Source organism: Hippocampus comes, unplaced genomic scaffold (assembly GCF_001891065.2).
Source record: "Hippocampus comes isolate QL1 unplaced genomic scaffold, H_comes_QL1_v1.1 scaffold420, whole genome shotgun sequence".
Taxonomy (NCBI): Eukaryota; Metazoa; Chordata; class Actinopteri; order Syngnathiformes; family Syngnathidae; genus Hippocampus; species Hippocampus comes.
In genome coordinates, this window is record NW_017806163.1 from 601,889 (window position 1) to 624,074 (window position 22,186).

The 22,186-nt window shown below is 39.7% G+C and overlaps 2 protein-coding genes across 4 annotated transcripts in view; both read left to right on the forward strand.

The window, feature by feature from the left end:
* The window catches only part of LOC109531474 (sodium- and chloride-dependent GABA transporter 2-like), a 28,697-nt gene extending 15,898 nt beyond the window's left edge, over positions 1 to 12,799 (forward strand). For all 3 annotated transcript variants that reach the window (XM_019895781.1, XM_019895779.1, XM_019895782.1), the window contains one exon: positions 12,646 to 12,799. The gene's annotated coding sequence lies outside the window, so the exon portion shown is untranslated. The remainder of the gene's footprint in view (positions 1 to 12,645) is intronic.
* Positions 1,496 to 17,271, forward strand: LOC109531475 (sodium- and chloride-dependent GABA transporter 2-like). The gene is made up of 15 exons (XM_019895783.1): positions 1,496 to 1,704; positions 9,554 to 9,744; positions 10,014 to 10,148; positions 10,848 to 10,988; positions 11,760 to 11,844; positions 11,923 to 12,055; positions 12,431 to 12,565; positions 13,160 to 13,263; positions 14,480 to 14,604; positions 14,698 to 14,810; positions 15,157 to 15,294; positions 15,379 to 15,481; positions 15,561 to 15,661; positions 16,678 to 16,848; positions 16,955 to 17,271. Exons 1-15 carry the CDS (start codon positions 1,652 to 1,654, stop codon positions 17,060 to 17,062), a joined length of 1,836 nt encoding a protein of 611 aa, XP_019751342.1. The 5' UTR covers positions 1,496 to 1,651; the 3' UTR covers positions 17,063 to 17,271.
* The last annotated feature ends 4,915 nt before the right edge of the window (positions 17,272 to 22,186 follow it).

A 22,186-nucleotide genomic window follows, 5' to 3' on the forward strand; every position in this document is an offset into this window, starting at 1 on the left:
AATCGCTTGACAGCACTGTGTATTGTTCCATCACAAATAGAGTATTTATTTCCACTAGTCTGACATCTGTGCTGGCAGTGTGGCTTGATTCCCGCGCAATAACGGTGAGTGTGAATAGTTCGTCTGCATCTGTAGCAAATGTGCCCTGTGTTTGAGTGACCAGTCTCAGGTGTGCTGCATGTATTCTTAAGTTAGATACAAGGCTCAAACTCCTGGCGTGAACCTGGACAAAAAAAGCCAATAGTGAACATGGATAAATGAAGGGTTGTATTGTTTTGTTTTTTTAGCATTGAGGGCTCTTAACCTCATTTGCTGAAAACGTGTCAATGGGCAGGGTTTTTTTTTTTTTTGCTCTCTGAAATGCCCTAAATTTCCACAAGATGGCGCAAATTTGTGCCTGTCTTAGTTTACACTGGCACAAGCGTCAAGTGCCAATACTGTCCATTTTTTTTCTTCTTGTGGTCTTTTGTGTTTATAGTTAAAACGAAATATTTTCCTTATTTAACCCTTACTATTATATAAGCTTGAGATTTTTGCTTTTGTTCTATTCACCTATTAATTTTACTTTTGGTCAAACCGGACATTACATTTTATTTTAATATTTCATTTAGAACATTGCAGCATTATCACTTGTGGCCCTACCGATCATGGTAAGTGGACTTCTGATTCCTGGACATCAGTATTTGTGGCCCGTTTAATATCTTTCAAATTGTGAGAAACTCCTCTTATACAGTAAGTGTGTGGTGTACAGTACTAGTGATGACCAACACAGCACACAACACACATAAACAATGCCTCCACCGATAATTGCGAATCTCCTTCCCCACACTAGAGTTGATGTCTGTCATAATACCAAGACTGACCTGTAAAAGGTACCACATTTGGGATAAAAGAGGAAGTGAAAGGAGCAAGACTCAACGTTTTCTTATCTGGTAAGTGGAAACTCTTGTCGTCTATTTTATTGGGGTTAATGGCAGGTTATAAAAAGACTCAATGCCAGTTTATGCTTAGTAGCCCCAAATGTTTTCCCGGTACATAGTGGATAATGCACAGTGGTGCCTTGAGATACGAGTGAATTGACTTATGAATTTTCTGTGATACGAGCCATTATTAGACCAGATTTCAGGTCCAACTTGTGAGTGCAAACATGACATACAAGTGTTGTATCGTGGCAGTGAACTCAAGTCAATTCATTCATTCATTCATTTTCCGATCCGCTTATCCTCACAAGGGTCGCGGGGGGTGCTGGAGCCTATCCCAGCTGTCTTCGGGCAATAAAGTAGAGTACTAGTTACCTTATTTTTCAGTTTTGTTTCGTTTATTTGATTGCCCCTTGAAAATAGAAACCACAAATGACACATGGATTCTGCCAAAATGGTTAGGAAGTAAACCAGCTCTTGTCTGTGTAACCGTGCAACCTTGTCGAATAGATCCCGCCTTCATTTCTAGCCTCTGAAACAAAACCATGCCCCCCTGCGCCCACCCCCTTCTGTCCCCCACTTTCCCCCAACCTCACCCTCACCTCCTCTTGTCTCCCAACCAGTCCATCTTGCTTTCTCTCTGAATCACATGTGCAACGCTCACCCCATGGGCTTGCCCCCTGATCACAGCTACACCTACTTTCACTCAGATGAGGGCCACCTCAGGATGAATGAAGTGCCACCCGCAACTACAGACTGCTGACGTTGGGAGCGCCGTTTTCAGGTACTATCTATGCCTTTTCATTCAGGCCACATGCTTTGTTCTTCTCCGCGTGATGTGTATGCGCTGCTTTCATTATTTTTGGACAGGAACGCGGGCGTTTTAAGGAGCAGCTGGGCTTTTGTGTGCTTGTGCACTTATCCTTGCCGCTCGTCGTCTCATTATGTAGGCCAAAGGTTACAGACTACCCAGCAGCGGGAGCGGTTATTTCACTTGTTGAAAATAACCTGTGCATTCTTTTGGAAAGCATTTTAGTATGCTGGACATACTCAAGTAGTGTAGTCAAACAGCAATCAACAAAGCTATGCTGTAGAAATAGTTGGGTAGATTAAAATGCTAAACTAATAATTGGTGGGGATAAATATTTTATCCTGGCTAAATTTGAATATCATGTAGTGATGCTATTCTAAGATGATCAACAGCTGTTCATCTGTGTGTAGTGTGTGTGATTTGGCAGTCGGAGAAAATTGAGATCATTTTGCCTACCGCTTGTGCCAGGTACCCCAGGTTATGCCAAATTTTTGAAGTCTGGTTCAGGAGCGGGTCGAAATTCAGACCGATGACGGACTCGCATGCTTAGTGGAACATCATAATGACTGGGACTCTGTTGAGTCTTGTTTAGCTTGTTTCTCACCCACACAGAAAGGTTTCATTTATCATCCAGTGACAGTGAATCAGTTGGAGGCAATAGCGAATTGCGTGTTTTTGTTAATCCTGCAGATTATTTACTCAAACAGTAATTTGGTCATGAAAAGCATTTGACTATGATTTTGGAAATTATTTGTAAAAGGCATTTCAAAACTGTTGTAAATGAACTGATGACACACAGACTCTGAGGAAATTCACATACAGCATCAGCACCATGCGAACACACTTTTGTTCTTCTGTATCTAACCTAATGCTTACAAAAAAAAACCCTATCACCGATGGTTTTCAATTTCCATTGTCCAAAGTAGAAGAAAACAAAGTTTTGGTTCGCGGCAAGCCAAGTACTGTAATTTGTAGAGTCACTAGACCAGAGGTGGGCAAACCTAGTTGTTTATTTGAAGTTGTCTAATTTACTTTTTTTTTGGGGGGGCAGGGGGGCTATGAATCAATTAAAAAATGATAAAACATATTAATCTTAACGAACCAGTTTTAGGGCAAACAGCTAAATTGATGCCTCAATATTACAGGACATTTGATAATGTAAATGCTCGTGGGGCGGTTTAAAGGACAGTCTGTTTGTGGCCTGCGGACCATACTTGTCCCACTCCCGCATTGTTGTTTCTAATTAATGTATATTATGGAGTGCATTCGTAAAGTTGATGCCAAGATGATAACACAATACCCACAATGGTTTTTGGATGTGATCCAATGTGAACTGAAAGATATGATGGCTGGAAAGAGAGAAACTCCTCTCATCTCAACATGTTCTGCAGTGTCCTTTTTTGGGTCTGCTCAGCGGGATGTGGCGTCCTCCTCGCCAAGTGTCAACAGCATAGGCGGCTGATTAAAATGCTTGCTCTGAGAAAGTTGTTTTCAAGCTGCCCTTTCGGATCACAGCTGCGACAAACTGTGGCCTCTGCATTCCTGTGGCGTGCACTTGGAAATCTCAACATAGCAGTGCCCAGATGTGACAACTTTGCGTATTTGTTTTTTTTTCTTTCAAGGGAGCAGCGATGGGTGAAAGATGCTAGTTTGTGTGGACCAGTGCACAATACATGTGGCTTTTTACACAAAATGAAAGCCTCACTGATATTCCTCCACTAGTGGCCTGCAGTCAAACAGATTATTGTTCATCTGAGGGCCAAAAGTAAGACATTTTATTATGTAAAAATATTAACTATTTCTGTAGCATTTTGTTCGAATAAGTTACAAAGTGCTGAACAATCCACTGTAAAACAATAAAATAAGAATATGCGTATATCAACAAAGCTGTACAATCAGAAGTTAACTAAAAGACAGGTGATCAAAGTGGTCTTTAATATCCAAAGGCCAAGATTTTTTTTTTTTTTTTTACTCAGAATTAAAGACCCGAGTTCAAGTGAGGCTAATCCACTGTACCTCGTAATGTGGTAAATGTTTAAAAAATGTACACCAGCAACTCTACATTAACATAGTCACAGTTTAACAGTGAGTGAAACAAGTATTGCTTTTTTTTGGTGTAGTGTAGTCATTAGCAACAGAATAAAATTCAAATGATCACTTCAAAATGATGATGTGCACTGATGATGTGATGGTGATGTGTGTGGAGACATTTTTTATGGTTTACAAGTGAGGAAGATTTAACAATTGGCATGCAATTGCACCATCAGATGCACCTGGTTGAGCCTGAGGGGAAATTCCTGAGCTTGTTGGTTGTGCTTCCTTTCAAATCTTAATTGTAGTTCCTGTTGAACATAAGTCAATACATTTACTGCAGAATAAACAGTTTAACAAGAAACAGAAGTTGTGCCAAGATTAGAATATACCTAAGGTGTCACTGTGACTACCCAGTAATAAAGAGGGGGAATTGCGGCCTTTAGTAGGAAATGATAAATAATGAGAGTAAAACATAATGAGATGGTCTGTATACAAAATAAAACAAATAAAAATCAGTTCTGAATCATCTTTTTAATATCGTTAAATCTCTAAAACATACACAAATAACTGCCAACGAAGTGTAAACCTACCTGCAGTAATACCAGCATCTTCTCCACCAGTAGCATTGTTATCTTCAGCTGCTGTTGGAATTGTTTTCTTTTCTACAGCTTTGATCCTTTCTAGAGCCGTGGAGATCACACTGTGAAAAGAATACATATGAATATGAATATGAAAATGCCACACTAGAAGGCTGAAGCCCAGATTCAAACCACCAGGATCGGAACTGTGACTCGCATTGCTAATTAGCCGCAAGGTCACCGTGCCACCTGTTAAAAAAGAATATCTATCGATAGATAGATAGATAGATAGATAGATAGATAGATAGATAGATAGATAGATAGATAGATAGATAGATAGATAGATAGATATACATATGTCAACTGAAAAATATGACATATTCAAAATATGGCACTGTCAATTGAAAAATACATTAGGTTGTTCAGGGCTCAGGTAACGGCCAATCACGGCTCACCTGTTTTCTAAAGTTAGTAAGGCCGCATGGAACTTATTATTGTAAAGAAAATTCTGGGATTGACTTCCCCTTTAATGCATGTAATGGATTGCCAAAATTACAATCAGTCCACGGAGTCGGTAAACATTTGCCAGTGAGTTACAAAGTTCCAGTACATAGTTAATGTGTTTCATTCCATTCTTTTATTCTTCAGTCACGTTGTGTATTGTAATGAACAGAGGTGTGTGCGGGTTTTATTATGTGTTGCCGTTGAGGTGTTGTTGGCAAACACCGTCAAGTTGTGTTCTTTTGACTGCTTCCTTCTCCGAGTTTCTGAACGTTTCACTCTGTACAAAAGTGGAGTGGGAGTGTGTGCTTTTTGTGTTTTGGTGTCTCTACGGCCTTACAGTAGCCATGTTTTCGTTTAATAATAGAAGGGAGTTCGGTGATCCAGTCTTAGTAATTTATGTGAGCGTAACCAAACATGACATTGTGTGAAAATGTTAACTCAGACACACTCTGTAACCTGTGTGTGCTAATTTAAGATAATCAGGCATCAGCCACAATATGGCCTCCTTTTCGTTCATTGCCGTCCTGCCATGAAAGGCAGGTTTGCATCACATTCAGTATACTTGGTAAAATGCAGCCTAACTTTCGGACTCTCTTGCTAACGCGTGTTAGCCGTGACACTGCCAAAGTGCCCCTGTTTTACAGCACGGATGACACAGATTACAACTACTACACATGTGCATCACAGGTAGACAACCGGCTACCGGGAATGACGGGAGAGGAGGTAGTTTTGCAACTGCATAAATAACGATGATGTTGACTACGAAATCGGCCATCAACGGATTCGGTTGTCGACAAAGTTGTGACTAGTCGATTAATTATGGCAATGCGTAAGCCTTTAAAAGGCGGTTCTGCTCTGTTGAGTGACGTGGAAGTGAATGTATTGGTAGCCAGGATTTGGCTAATATGGCGTACAGTGACAGTTTCAGTTGAGGGGTGTCCCAGACTGTGATTTTGATGACTGTGTTTGTTAGCGTTTGTTTAATAAAGCGACCGAAAGAACAGCTGTTTCCGTCTTTCCTCTATCCATACCAGCTTTTATGAATTTCACTTCATTCTAGTTAGCTGTGGTAGGCCATATTCAATGAGCTGATGACGTTTCCTTCATTGGAGACATGCAGTTGAGTACCTGTACTGTACAATTAAAAACATATATAAAACACAATCCTCAATGCATCGAACCCACTTAAGTGAACCGTAATATAGTGCGAGACAGCTGTGTCTTTTGTAGACTTGCCAAAAGTTGTTTGGATTTCTTCCAAAACTGCCCACTCGAGGTGGAAGTGACCACTGGATTCATCCTCTGGCTTGCTTGTTTTTCATGACAAAGTATTGTTACGATTGAGCACTTCTGTGGCCTTCAATATTGGTTGCCCTGGAAGGTCACAAAAGCGATGATGATGATAGGAGTCCTATATAATTGTAGTCTATTTTGCCGGAGGGGGCGCAAAGCTATATTTGTCACTTCTGCCAGTCATACATAATATGTATAACTTGAGATTGCCAGGTCACGAAAAAAAAAAAAAAATCAAACAGTGTGATGCATGAGTTTGATGGGGCCCCTAAGCGTATGCTCCAGTGGTGTACAGTGCACCCCTAGTAATTCATACTGACAAATTTGCCTGTTCATTGATTTTTTTTTTTTTTAAAAGAAATTATCCTCTGATATTCACTGAAAAACTCACATATTTGGACTTCTGTGCTTATCCAATGCTGTCTATAATAAAACATAATATATAATCATATATAATATTCTTTCGGAGGCCATCTTTTGGCATCTTAGGGCCACAATTATGCTGCAGTGAGAGGAGGGGGTTCATTTAGTCAGGAGATTGCCTTGTCGAATAAAAGAACAAAGTGCTTTGCCACCATCAGGTGACATTTGCTGGCAATTAAAAAAAACCTTTGGAATCAATCGATTTTTGTGGGCAGGGCTCTATACACTCTACACAGATATTGAGAACAATGGGGAGCAATTTGAAAAAAAAAATTCTGTTGAGTTCGGTTTTTATGCTGATGAAAACTAAAATTGGCATGCTGAGTCCAAAATTGCAGTCAGTTTTGTTTTCTAGAACGTCAATTTTTTTTTCTCCGCAGCTCACCCTCCAGGTCAGCAAAATTCCACTGGTTAGCTGTCAGACTCTAATTAAAAAAAAACTGCTCATGATAGGACTCATCTACAGCTACATGGCAACTCGTTCGTGCAGTCACAACGGAAAGAATGAGGTGAAAATGTGTGCAGCTCCCAATAGGTGAGTACCATCAATATCTGCAACAGAAAGAATGATAGCATAGAAGGAATTAATGGAATTAGTCCTGATTTTTCTTTAACCTTGTAATTATGTGGATACGTTGTAAGTTCTATTTTGTTTTATGCAGTTAATTTTTTTTAGTTTTTAAAGTTTGTAACGATTCCATTGTAGTCTTTTATTCACTCCATGCTCATTAATTTCCTATTTTTGAAGAAATATCCTACAGCATAAAAACTTAGGCGTAATAGATAAAATATTTGATCCGTTTTGGATTCCGCACCCAAAAATGAGTTAAACAGTTGTCAGCCCTAACTCAACAAAAATTGTTCCCCAGTGAAACTGATACATATCAAGAATCACACACAGGCACACACATGCACACACATGCACACACATGCACACACATGCGCATACACACATGTCACAAAAGAATGTACAAAAAGAAAAACTGCCATATGTATTTCATTAAAGAGCCAGAGGCATTCCATAGGACTCATGCCGTTATTACCAAAGGAAAAAAAGTACAGTTACCTCAATCTTCTAAGAAATCCCCTTCCAAGCAAGAGCAAAACCTCTAGTCTGCATGACAATATAACAGTTGACAATCGATATTTATCAATACAAAAACGTGAAATAAATTACAAAGCACTTAGCCAGTGACACCGTTGGTTGACCTGCCCTCATAAAGTCCAGTTTTTCTTGAAAAGTGCGTCATAAAAGTGAATGTTTAAACATAATCTGACATCGTCCTCCAGCGTGAAATCATGCCTTGATGCACATCGAGCTCAACCAATCAGAAGCGTAGCTGACCCAATGAGAGGACAGTAAAACTCACTTGTCACTGGGTTTTTTAGAAGACGCTGAGAGATGAATCTAAAATCTTGATTGGCTAAAAGAAGAAACTGTGATTTCCTCCTTGTGGAAAATATGTGCATGGCAACACATCGAAGCCTAAATTTGGTTGGACAAAAAAAAGAAAAAAACAATACCCGCAAACGATTGGAAGCCGGACAACCAAGACTATGAAATGAAGGCAAAAGACTGTTGGGAGTAAATATTTGCCATTTCATACAACGCAGGGCTGTGCTCCTGATAGTGGGCCCGCAGGGAAGGCCTTGAAGACCCCGACGACATGCCACTGGATTTTATGTGCCATTATGCTCTCAAGATTGTACTTTTAATTTTGTAATTTGGTTATCTGTGGATTTTTTTTTTTTTTGGTCCTCGTCAAAGATAGAGCTTCATCAGTGGGGTTGATGTCAAAACCCTTTGACCTCCATGTTGTGTTTTAACTCATTTTATTGAAATGAAACCCCAATTACATTGACTGTATGAAGAGTAATAAACCGTGACCCACCCCTCAGTAGGTGGAGTCAGTTCCGATGTCACGTATTCTTTATTAGGCCGCCGCTGACCTCATTGTTGTCGCTTATGAGGTCACTGTGGTCGATACATCATTCAGTGCATTGTCGTAGTCGCGCACATATTTGCAAGATAATTTGCCACGCTCCCACACTAAAGCCAAAACAGCCACACAGAAGCAACATTGAGGAGAGAGCCCCTCTGTTGCCAAGCAGCTTGACCCACTGGTGACCCAATGGTAGCAAGACTGCGCTCATTATGTTCACAGTGTGAAAAGTTCCATTTCCATGGACCAACCGAAATCACTGTTCTCCGAAAGCAAGTATCAAAACCACATCACGACACTATGTGCATTAGTCATCTCTCAGCTAAACAAGACCAAAAAAAAAAAAAGATATTTTTATTTTCATTCTGGAGCAGAGCTGTTAAAATGAAAGCTGGGAAAATGATCGCGTGACAAACAGTGGAGCCAACAACCAGCCAAGTATTTTTGCACCAGCAACAAATAAGTTCAAAGCGGATTCAATTCTTAATAGTGTACATTTCTTTGATATGTATATAGGTGTCGTTTATTACTTCTTGTGGACATAACGCTGTAATTGCTGTTTGAGTTTAGCCTATGTTCCAGTTTCCTGAAACCTGCTGAACTCTTTTTGCTTCCATGTGTCAGCTGCTGTTTGGCATTCCCTCGAGTTTCCTGACCTCATGCTCAGCTGCTTCCACTTCTCTCACTGTAGTTCAGCGTATTTATAACGCTCTACTGTCATGTGTCCAGCTCCACTTCTGTCAGTTGTTGATGGTGTTTTTTGTTGTTTTTTTTTTTTTAACTGGTCCCGCTTGCACGCCGAGCTATATTACTAGCATCTTTGGCATTTTGGATGTTTTGGATTCCCAAAAGTTTGCACATTCTCAATTTGCAAACTTGGAGTAGTCGGCCTTTTAGTCCATCCCACAGATGAACACTGCCACATATGAAACTGAGAAGACATAAAATATGCCTGCAATTTTTTTTAAAATAGCCAGCATATTTATTTGGCATTGATGTATGGATTTCTATGCTTCCGTTCATCTTAACCTTGGTATATTGTTGCAGTGCCATGGAAAAGCTACATGACCAAGAGGTCAAGTTCAAGGCGAGCAGGGAAACCGCCTCGCCGGGACCCATCGTTGTTGCCAGAGGAGAGTGGTCCAACAAAATGGAGTTCCTCCTTGCAGTTGCAGGACAAATCATTGGACTTGGAAATGTGTGGCGGTTTCCTTACCTGTGCTACAAAAACGGAGGCGGTGAGTTGGGAAAAACAACTTGAACGTCAATAAAGAAAAACAAAAGCCCAAAACAACTCGGATGCTTTGGATGGCAACGACAGTTAAATATTGTGAGCCTTAATTCTAATTCATTCATTCGAATTGAGAAGACTTTTATTTTACTTTTAAGACTTTAATCATTTCACATACCAATGTAGGGGAGGCTCATGTCTGCTGTGTATTTACCATTTGTGTTGTTTTCGTATGGAATATAGAATAACATATGTCTTTCTTTTTTTTCCCAACAGGGGTATTCTTTATCCCTTATGTGCTCTTCCTCTTTGCATGTGGCATCCCTCTGTTTCTGCTGGAGACAGCTCTCGGCCAGTACACTAAGCAGGGCTCCATTACTTGCTGGAAGCAAATATGTCCGCTTTTCGGAGGTAAATATTCACTCCTGAGTCACAACATTATGTACCACTGCATGATAACAACCTGAACAAGAACTCTGAGGGGGAAAAATGTTATTCTATTTTGAGAGGTTTTCATTTAACATGTTTAATATTGTCACCGCCTTATTGCTTTCACGTGCAATTTGGGCGGGCTCTGCAATTCTAGTTGGTGGTTGCAAAACAATTATTTACATCACGATAGCAGTAACCGTCTGCCATATTTTCTTAATGCACAAAACTAGCATTTTACAAGTGAGTCAGTGCCTCAAGTGTTTTCTGTGAAGTAATGCAAAAGAATAATGCAACCCAGTTTTCATGTCGTCTGACCTTTTGACGTTAGGTTGCACTAAAATTGCCTCTTGTGAGACTTTTCGTGGCATACACACAGAAAAAGATTCTTTTAAAATGTATTTGTTAGTTTTTTTTGAGGGGGGGAGTACATCATGGCACATCATTTTGAATATAGACATCCATTTTTGTATTAACTCCAACTGATGGCGGCATGTCTTCGGCGGTAGTGGTTGTTACCCAAGCACCTGTGACCATGCCAAAGTGTCCTTGAACAAGATACCGAACCTCCAGTTGCTCCTGATTCTGTGTCATCAGTCGTTGAATGAAGGGACATCACTTGATGTGCCAATTTGGAATGTCAATATTTTCTCTGTTTTTTTTTTTCCCCCAATCTCTTAGGAATGGGTTATGGAAGTCAGGTGGTAGTTTTATACTCCAGCATCTATTACATCATCATATTGGCGTGGGCATTCTTGTACCTCTTCTCTTCCTTCAGCTCTGAACTTCCATGGGCTAGTTGCCGAAACAGCTGGAACACAGGTATGTAAGACCCACACATTTCGGCCATCAGCGAAGATGGTTGGTAATTCGCGTACTCTAAGAGACTATTAGTTTGCTACACTAAGATTATAATATATTGCATGCAGGTTAATGTAACTGTAACAACAATAACAGACTGCTTAAGGGTAGTGTCGTCCACAAATTAGCATTTATGGCACTGGGAGAGGAACATGGATGTATAAACAACACTGCAGATTGCAGTTCATTAAAATGTACACTGTACACTAATGTGCCCCACTCTGTTTGGGAATCAGTGTTCCAAAACGGGTTTTGAACTCCTGTTTAATTTGATATACTGTATATTCAAATGTACACTATTTTAACTTACCATTATTATTTCTTTGAGTTAATATCACCATAAGGTGCCTTTGAGACTTCCTCATTTCACACCAAAAAAAAGTTGAGATTTTCTATTCAACTTCATGGTCATGAATGATATTAAGCAGACGTTATATTGTTCACGTTACATATTTGGTCAAGCTGCCACACATTTTCAATGAATTAACTGCAAGCAGACAGTGTAAATGCCAACAGCAAAATATATGAGATTGAGCCCACCCCAAAATGTTTGGGGCACCCAGAAAATCTTCGCATGTTTCCCTCCAGATCAACAACCATGAAGGACACCAATGGCACCTTACAGTGATATTGACCTGTTCATGAAAACGTGTGAAAAATATCAGATTTTGATTTCATATTATAAAATGTTTGAATTCATGCTGTACTGTATGTTGCCTGTCTTTGCAACAGACACTTGTGTGGAGTTCAGTGAACGACGTGCTCTCAACTGGACTGTGCCGGAAAATGCAACATCACCAGGGACAGAGTTTTGGGAGTAAGTTCATATGTTTAATGAAAAGAACAAAAAAAAGGCGAGAAAAGTGCCTGATGTTAATGGAAATGCGATCCACAGGAGAAGAGTTCTGAACGTGACTGGAAATATCGAAGACTTGGGTGGTGTTCGATGGGAGTTAGCCCTCTGTCTACTTTTGTCTTGGATCATTTGTTACTTTTGCGTGTGGAAAGGCGTGAAGTCCACAGGAAAGGTACAACGTAGATGTCTGTCTGTCTGTCTGTCTGTCTGTCTGTCTGTCTGTCTGTCTGTCTGTCTGTCTGTCTGTCTGTCTGTCTGTCTGCTCCCAGCCAGGGGAGAGTTCTGCATAAGAACTCAGTCTTATGATTCCTTTCACTTTCATCATGTGTATTCATCATGTGATCGTCTGGTTTTCCGTCTCTACTTGTACATACTGCTGCATGGAAGGGGGTGTACAAAATTTTAAAACATCATCACTACAAGTCAGTACTTTTTGGGGGGAAAAAAATCTGTTTTTGTGTTTTTACTGACTAGGATAACGTTGCGCACAAAAAAAAAAAAAAAAAACTGCACTCTAAAGAAAATGAATGACCACTTGTTTGGACAGGTTGTGTATTTCACGGCCACATTTCCGTATGTGATGTTGGCTGTGCTGCTTGTCCGTGGACTGACACTGCCCGGGGCCATAGATGGTGTCAAGTTTTACCTCTACCCGGACGCATCTCGCCTATCTGATCCACAGGTATGAGCCTCTGAACCAAAAATGATTAAGCTAAAAGTCAATTGTGATTGGTTGAAGGGAAGCAGGGAGGCAAGGATCAGGAAAAAAAAGTGAATATTATTATTATTTATTTTGTTTAAATCTGATTTACAAATGTCAAGTCATTACAGTGACTGTAGCTACTGGCCTATAGTTGCATTTAGGTCCATGTTGGAATTTTTCATCTATACACCCATGTATTTTCTATAGAGCTTGTCAAAATTAGGGTGGCGGTTACCAGGAGAAAAAAGCCACAGAATAAGAGAGACAACATGCAAATGGCCGCAGTTATGACTGGAACCCAGAACTTTTTGATTGAGAGGCAGGTGTGCTAACCATGAGCACACTGTGCCGCCCATTTTGAGTTTTCACTTTTATCATTCATTTCATGTTGGCCATCACTTTAGTTGTAACGTTCAGTACTTTTTTAAAAATTCACTTTTCCTAAATCTTACTGCGCTCAACCAGCATTTGTTTTGTCCCATTTAATCAATAAATAAATGAAGTAGCATTTTCCACTGACTCCATCATTCAGTGTTTGCCTTTCACGTCTCTCATGATGTCCTTTCCTTGCAGGTCTGGATGGACGCTGGCACTCAAATCTTTTATTCCTATGCTATTTGCATTGGCTGTTTGATGGCGCTCGGCAGTTATAACAAGTATAACAATAACTGCTACAAGTAAGTTGACATAAAACCTCTCGTGGCTTCAAATTAATCATTTAATGAGATCCAATACAAAGGCTTTGTCAAACATTCTGCCTTTTTATCCTAACTCATCTAGCTTTTAAGTTAATTCTTTCTATTTTACTTGAGGGTCAATCCCTGGCTTATACTATGCGATTGCAAATATTTTCAAGCCCTACACATCAGCATAGCGGTTGAAGTAAACATTGCGTGACCCCACGCCATTGTTCTGTTTCACGAATATACTTAACCTTGCAAAAAAAAAAAAAAAAAAAGACTAGAGCACTGTACACAGAACATGACCCACTTTGTAGAAACAACACAATGCCACAGAGGAAACGGGAAAATGATAGCAATTTAAAAAGTAAAAACAGCCAAAAACAACAATCAGAGGAGCCACAGGAAAGTATAGAAAACAATCCAAAAAGACCAGTCGTCGCGTCAGTTTTACACAGTCATTTTAGAAAATTAACATAAGTGCCGTTTGTTTTTACGGCCCATCAAAAGTTGTTCAATTAAATGGATCTTTTGTTTTTCTGGGGTTTGGCAACAAAACAACAGATGTCTTGTGAAAGAAGAAAACAAAAACAAAAATAAAAGCATCAACAATGCGAAGCAGCTCTGAGCAAAAAGGGGCAAAAAGACTAATCACAAAGTTGAGACACAGCTTGGCGTTTAAGTTGTTGTGGTGTACCCACCACTGTTATTAACTTTGGTTTCAATGAATTGTTTGAGATGAGGAAATCACCAGTGCATCCTTCTACTTCAATATCCAACTCTCATGATATGATATCAGTGTAGAGTGAACATTTTACATTTTCCATAAATTTCACCTGAGGGCGAAATATCCCTCACTTTTTGTGAGTAGTGTAAATACGGTTTCACATGCATGCGGTTTTTCAAGCTGTGTCAGAGGCAGTAGAGCAGGGGTGAGCAATTCTGATCCTTGAGGGCTGATATCCTGGATTTAAATTTTTTTTATTTGTATGTCTCCCTGCTCCAAAGCTCATGATTCAACCGATAAGCTCATCAGTGTTGGAGTAGGGAGACATATAAAGCATCCAGCATACCGGCCCTCGAGGACCGGAATCATCCACATCTGTACTAGAGTCTCGTGGTGAGCATCTCTGCAACGCTCTTTTTAGGTTTAGAGTTCGAATCTGGGCACTGACTTGAAGTTTCTCTGTTTTCTCTGTGCATCTCTTTTTAGAGACTGCTTCTACTTGTGCCTCCTGAACAGCGGGACCAGTTTTGTGGCCGGTTTTGCTATCTTCTCAGTTCTCGGATTCATGGCTTATGAACAGAACACAGACATATCCAAAGTAGCAGAATCAGGTAAGACGACACACATTGTACCTGTGAGTGAATGCGATCACAGCATGCATGACGACACACACTCAAACAAAAGGACTGTTTTTTTCGCCGCAGGTCCCGGCCTGGCTTTCATCGCTTACCCTCGAGCCGTGGCCATGATGCCGTTTCCACAGATTTGGGCCATTTTCTTTTTCATCATGATCATCCTCCTTGGATTGGACAGTCAGGTTGTGCATTTTTCCATTGTTTGTCACATATGCTAATGAGCAGATAAGAAAAACCCCAGGTCAGATTTGGTGCATTTAAACCACAACAATCAGCGTATGGTTATTAAATATCATGAAATACCTCACAGACAAATGGCAATCAAGATTGAGTATGATTTTTTTTTGTAAAGGCACAACTTTTGTGTTGGAACTCATTTGTTGCGCAGGTGCACCTAACGTGTTTAATGAGCATATAGGGGTACATCAGGGTCGAGTGGTTTGAGGACAGCAGTCATGAACAGATCAAAGAAATCAGCAAAGTGTATGTAAATGTGGATAGTATGTAACATAAATGTCTCTCCTTCAGTTTGTTGGTCTGGAAGCAATTGCAACTGCTATTTGTGACCTGAAACCTTCCATCTTCCACGTCGGCCATAGACGCAAACTACTTCTTCTGCTCATCAGTATTTTCTGTTTCTTCATTGGCCTCATAATGGTCACTGAAGTAAGGCAGAATTATGCTTCCTCTAACGTGTTGACTTATCCTTAGATTCGTTCATTCTAAAGGTGACTCTTGTTGCACACACAGGGAGGATTGTACATCTTTCAGTTGTTTGACTATTACGCCTGCAGCGGGATGACTCTGCTTCTCTTTGCCATACTTCAGTCCGTGTGTATTGGATGGGTTTATGGTCTGTAGATTTCACATTTGAATGGGTCCTGCACTCTTCATTCAAACTTGCTGACCGTCATTTCACCATGTGATCACAGGAGCAGATCGTTTCTATGACAACATCGAGGACATGATTGGATACAGGCCTTTACCACTGATTAAACACCTCTTGAAATATGTCACCCCGGTAATCTGCATGGTGAGTAAACATTCAGTCTGACTTGCCAGCTCTACAACAGGAAATAATACTGTAGTTGACTCAGTTGAAGATTAACTTTACCCTCATTCCACCGACCTTGATTTTAAGATAGTTAATGAAAACAGCCTGGCAAGGTTTGGCAAGTTTTGAGAGGCAATGATTTTGCTATACGGGTTGAAAAGTATATCTCCAGTTGGTGTTTATCAACATTTTTCATCTGTAATCTTCAAAAAACAGTCATAATATTCAGTCAGCAACCGTTGTGATTCTCCTTACCTCCACTGAAAGAAAAATACAAGGGTTTTGCAAAAATATTTTCAAACACAGTATTCCCAATACAAATTGCTTACACCTTTGGATAGAGAAAAACTAAACTTAGGTTCGATTACAACTAATTGAGACTGAATTACAGCGCCTCCGCTGATTGCAGCCAAGTACTGTTGTGCACTTGGCTCAACTGTTTCAAAACGGGATTAGCAACAATCGACTAATTTCAGCAATTAATTATTGTGCCCTTTCCTAAATTGACATGATCAGATTAGCCTTACCTGGATAAACGAAGGTCAAATAAATAAATAAATTTGCAGGCATGTTCTCGGCACACAAAACAAATATCACTGAGTATTTCCCCGCTCAATGAAAAGCATGTACGGTTCCGGTTCATGAATTAATAGCTTTGAATACATGGACTAGACTATAGCACCACCTAGAGGATGATAGCTGTATAAATGAAATAGAAAATATCTTTCAAGTTTGAAATGTATCTTTTCTTTGTTGTCCTTAGTAGATGCTACTAGCTAACAGTTACTGTTGCTGTGTTTAGCCATGTGGTTAGCCGTGTGTTTGAAGGACAAGAGGAAGAACAATTCGTGAATATTCGTCACTTTTTTTTCCAAATATTTGAAGTCATATTTATTTTATAGTATTCACTTTATGATTCCATGTTGAAGCAACAGCCATGATTGAGCCACTGTATCTTCACTGAAAAATGTTCTATGCTTGCCGCTTTTTTTCAGGGAACATTTATCTTCTCCTTGGTTAAATACAAACCTCTGAAATTCAACAACACCATTGAGTATCCGTGGTGGGGTTATGCTCTGGGCTGGTGGTTCACTCTGTCTTCCACACTTAACGTTCCCCTATGTATGGTGTATAACCTGATTACCACTCCCGGCACACTTCGTCAGGTAAAATTTTGATTTCAATTCTATTAATTATAAACGCTTTAATGGATTCTGTCCCCACAAAATGTTTTTCCCGTATTAGTAAACAGTCAACATTCTTTCTTGCTAGCGGGTCGCCATCCTTTGCAGTCCATCGGAAGATCTTCTGTCGCCAAAATCAGAAGAGAAAGTACTTGACCTGCTCCACATGACTCACAAATCAGATGCCATATTGTGAAAACGTCGGGCATGTCCATTGAAACTATGAGACACAACTTTAAATATCTTTGCAAAATCAAAGATGGCATTCACAACCTGGTTTTCTCCTTTGGAACCAAGGTACAGCAGTTAGAAATATAACCAATCATGGAGTCATTGTTTGTCCATTCCTATCCTCCAATATTTGGTGGTTCACATAAAGGGAATTTAAAAAAAAGGAAAAAAAAGTGGGTTGTAAAGGTTTGCCAAAAGCAATTGCAATAATGAAAATGCAGTGCCTTGAAACTTTTGGATTTTTAAATAGTTAAATTGTTTATGCTTTACTTTGATATAGTAAAATTGTTTATACTTTACTACCGAGGTCAAGAACATATAGAACTTGGCTCGGGGTCCAATAATCACAAATCCGTTTTTATTCTCTCAAAAGCATTATTAAACGTCAAATTTATGAGGATAATTCTTTGTTTCATTGAAGTATTTATGGAAAAGTAGGTGCCATTGGCATACAATACAGATAAACTGTTTATCAGTACTGTACATCCTTGAAAGTGGAATAAAGCAAAAGTGTTGAGTCTTGACAAATAGACCTTGTGCGCACCTCAGCCATGTGAGCCAATGACGGCCTTTCCAGATTCTATACAAGTGCCTTAACCAAAAAAATATGGTCTCGAGTAGTGTCAAAACATTCATTCATTCATTTTCTGATCCGCTTTATCCTCACTAGGGTCACGGGGGGTGCTGTAGCCTTTCCCAGCTGCCTTCGGGCAGTAGGCGGAGGACACCCTGAACCGGTTGCCAGCCAATCGTAGGGCACCCAGAAACGAACAACCATTCGTGCTCACACTCACACCTAGGGACAATTTGGAGTGTTCAATCAGCCTGCCATGCATGTTTTGGGAATGTGGCAGGAAACCGGAGCACCCGGAGAAAACCCACACAGGCCCGGGGAGAACATGCAAACTCCACAAAGGAAGGCCGGAGCTGGAATTGAACCCGGTACCGCTGCACTGTGAAGTCGACGTGCTAACCACTCGACTACCGGGCCGCCCTAGAGTCAAAACAATACAAAAAAAGATCTGGTGGATCAGCAATAAAATGTGAACGTTTTCTTCCATGTCCATTGCGCCACTCCATCACAAAATGATACAAAACTCAATTTAGTCAATCACTGAAGCAACCAACACTCAGTAGTAACTGCTATGAGGTAAATAAATCGATTTAAGTTCAATCTTTCCAGATGGAAGTCTGCCAGCTCATGGATGACGTATCATCTTTTATACAGATATGTGGTCTAAAACACTGAAGGGCTCCAACTACTGTCCAATTTGCACATGATCCACCATCACAGGAAAAAAATAAACTTACGGTTGTGAGACAGGATATATTTGTAACCATTAAATGGATTAAAAATATATATTTTAATTTAGTTGTATCATTACCAGGCATGCGGGGTGATGGGATACTTGTTAGAGAATTACGTACTTAAGACTGGGTGAAAAAAAGGTGACTGTATTCTGCTACAGTTACAGAAAAAAAAACGTATAATCAGATGACAGGTATCTTAAAAAAAGGGGCGGGGAGGATGTTTATTTCGGAGGATTACAATTTTAATGCAGGGAGAGGCCTGTTGTTGACTTGATCCTTGGCCACTTTCAAGTGAGTTAACAGCGCAACATATGGATAAGTTGTCGACATGTGCTGGATCATGTGGATGTATTTTAAAAGCACTGTTACGAAGTTAGCACAGTGGTTAGCTCGTCTGTGTCACAGTTCTGAAGTTCACGGTTTGAACACTGGATGCTTCGGCTTCCTCCTCCATTCCTGCAAGACAAATATATCTAAATATCGATTTGTTGATATTTAATTTCTCTTGCCTTCATCAGCACATGTTGTACTGACTTATCCAAAACTAACTGAAAGTAATCAAGTTAATGTACTTCAATATGATCGTATTTGGATTACATTCCTGCCTATTCATGATCACCTGGATCGGAATACTTTCTTTGAAGTAATCCTTCCAATCCTGATTGTGATAGTATTGTTACTGTCCTATTTTTGTTTTCATTAAAATTAAAATTGTTTTACTGATTTGCTTGGAATGTTATAAATGTGTCATTTTTACATGCCATCTAATTGAAATGCATGATCTTTGTATGACACCATAGTGCTGTGATAAAAACAAATACATCAGAGGGCTGGAACAAAGCAAAGCTTATTTTATATGCGTCAGATATATTATGAATTCATGCATTTAACTGACAGTGTTACTCACCTTGACAAGATGTGATGGCAAATAATTTCTTAAATTGTATTCACTTGATTCATTTGAAATAAATGTGTAGCCTCTGTGAAGCGGTTGGCCATGAACATCACTGACCCTGACGTCTCTTTTATTTATCTTGTTTATATATATATATATATATGTGTGTGTGTGTGTGTGTGTGTGTGTGTGTGTGTGTGTGTGTGTGTGTGTTTCAATTCTGGCTCCGGCCTTCCTGTGTGGAGTTTGCATGTTGTCCCTGTGCCCGCGTGGCTTTTCAGCGGGTACTACGGTTTTCTCCCACCTTCCAAAAACATGTACAGAAGGTTAATTGAGCACTCAAAGTCATTGTGTCAAACCCAAGGCCCGTGGGCCAGATTTGGCCCGCCACCTCATTTTCTGTGGCCCGCAAAATCAAATAAACATATGTCAACTTCCATGACGCTTGCTAAAAAATCGACCAAAATTTCAAATGTTCATTTATCATAAATAGCAGACATATTGTAAGCATTTTCTTCTTACCAAAACCCTCATTAGTGTAACTTAAACAATATTTGAAGAGACCATTATTCTTGCCTTCTTTATTTTGTTTCACAGACATAACGGCACTCCAAGGGAGATACCGTTCTACACTGTGGCCCATGACAAAAATGAGTTTAACAGCACTGCTCTAAATATTCCATATTTGCGATTGTGAGGGTGAATGGCTGTTTGTGTTTTTAAGAAGGGAAACTTGGCGGGTGTGTTTCATTTACAGGCCGATCGCACTCCTCAGTAAGGTCTATTCAGGGATGCTTGAGAGGAGGGTCTCGGTTATGTTTCTCGGCTAGCCTGGGAATGCTTGGAGATCCCCGTGGAAAAGTTGGATCAAATGGCTGGGTAGAGGGGAGTCGGGGCTTCCCTGTTAAAGCCGCTGCCTCCGAGCCCCAACCCTAAATAAGATGTAAGTGTGCACACCAGCTTATAACTGGGTGATGTGGTCATGTATAGAATGAATTCATCGGATTCTAACTCCTGTTAAATGAGAGATGGTTCACACCTGCCTCCATTTCAAGTGACGTTGCGCTAACCCTAAATGATGTTCAGCTGTTCTAGCAGTCCATTTGAAATCTGCGTACATACTTGTGTAGACTGTAATTTCCCCATTAACTGTCTGTCAGGTATCTTCAAGTGGTAAGTAGTCGGTCTTCTTCTCCTTATAGTTGCATAATAGTGAAAGATACTGAAAATATTGCCCAACAGTCAGTGATGGTTTTACAGTGGTGACAGTTGGAACGAAATGCGTTTGAGAAAATTAGAACAACAATCTGCATCACAGAAAGGATTGTGCTTAAGTCTCCACTGTACTTTTGTCATTGAAATATCCTTGCCAATGCTTGGCCCAAACCTTAAAGACAGACACAATTTCCGAGTATGCGAATGCTCATTTATTCTCTCTGAAGTGCAAAAAATACAAAATAAAATATACAAATAAAAAATATATAGAACACTCACATGAATGGTACCTTACATCATTTCTGCCTGTAAGTATTTCTTTTGCCGTAATGCCAGGTTCAAACATGAAACACAAGTGTGATGTTTACATGTAAACATTGTGAAGGAAAAAACCCGTAGCTTCCTTTAAAAAACAATTGGCAGAGTGCTTCTTTTGGAACATTAGTTTTTATTCGTTTTTCGCCTATTGTTCACATTTTTTGTCTTGTTGTTTGAATGGGATGTAAAAAAAGACATCAAACCAAAGTCAGAATGATCTTTTACAATAGAAAAGGACTTCATGCTCACATTCACTGTACAAAATGATGACAGCATAGCAATATATTTAGAAATGAATGAATATTACCACTCACACAGCAATATGCAACATACTTAAGACAGCAAAGGTTTTTAATTATCAACATACCAATGTTTATAAAACATCCGACGGTCATGTCTGGTACTTTTCCAGACATTTAGTCAAAAGTGCATCATAGTCTCCTATGAACATTCACACGTTAAAAAAAAAAAGATCCAAAAAGGTGCACTTGTTCCATGAAAATTACACTAAATAATTCCATTTTGATTTGATTTTATAATCAGAAATGGCTTCGTTACTGTCCTTTATCGACCGGTACTTAACATTTGTCCTGTTTATGTCTTTAAAAGACCAGACTTAATCTTGCCTTTCTTTGTTGACGTCAAAAGATGATGCAATCAGTCAGCATGCGGTGACGACAAATCTGCCCATATTGATAAGGTTATGAGAGACAACAACCATTTCATGATGCTGCAAGTCTCACGTTATAAGACGTGCTCAAGAAACCTAAGCTGAGGGCATGGGACCGCTGCTTGAAATTGAGCAGGAAGAAAAGAAACGAGGCCATCATTTAAGTGTGCACGTATGCTCTCATCTTTGTCGCCACTGAGCATATTTAGGAATTCCACCTTTCTGGACACTCGGGATGTTCTGATACATTTGCCAAGAAATGCAAGTTTAAGTTCAGTGTTCACTTGTTAAAGCTGCCACCAGTTTCATATGTAGTCATTGCTTCAAAGTCATATTAAGATCTCTTTATCAGTCCCGAAGGTGCAACGTCATTCATCAGATGAAATTGGTTCACGTTCAACAGCAATTGTATGCATTCAATGGAGAACATTAATACCATGCTTGGATGAATATGTACATGATATGAATCATACCCTGGCTAGATTGGTGAATTTTCAAAGTAAGAAGCATTTATTGAGGTGAATTAAAGGAATACGCTTGCATACTTTAGGGATCTTAAATGGAGTTAGAACCAGCAGAGCCAGTGCAAAATTCAAACCTATGTAGCATATTCATCCCTTGGTCAGTTTGGCTAGCGGGAATATTTATTTTTATTAAACAATGATATATATATATATATA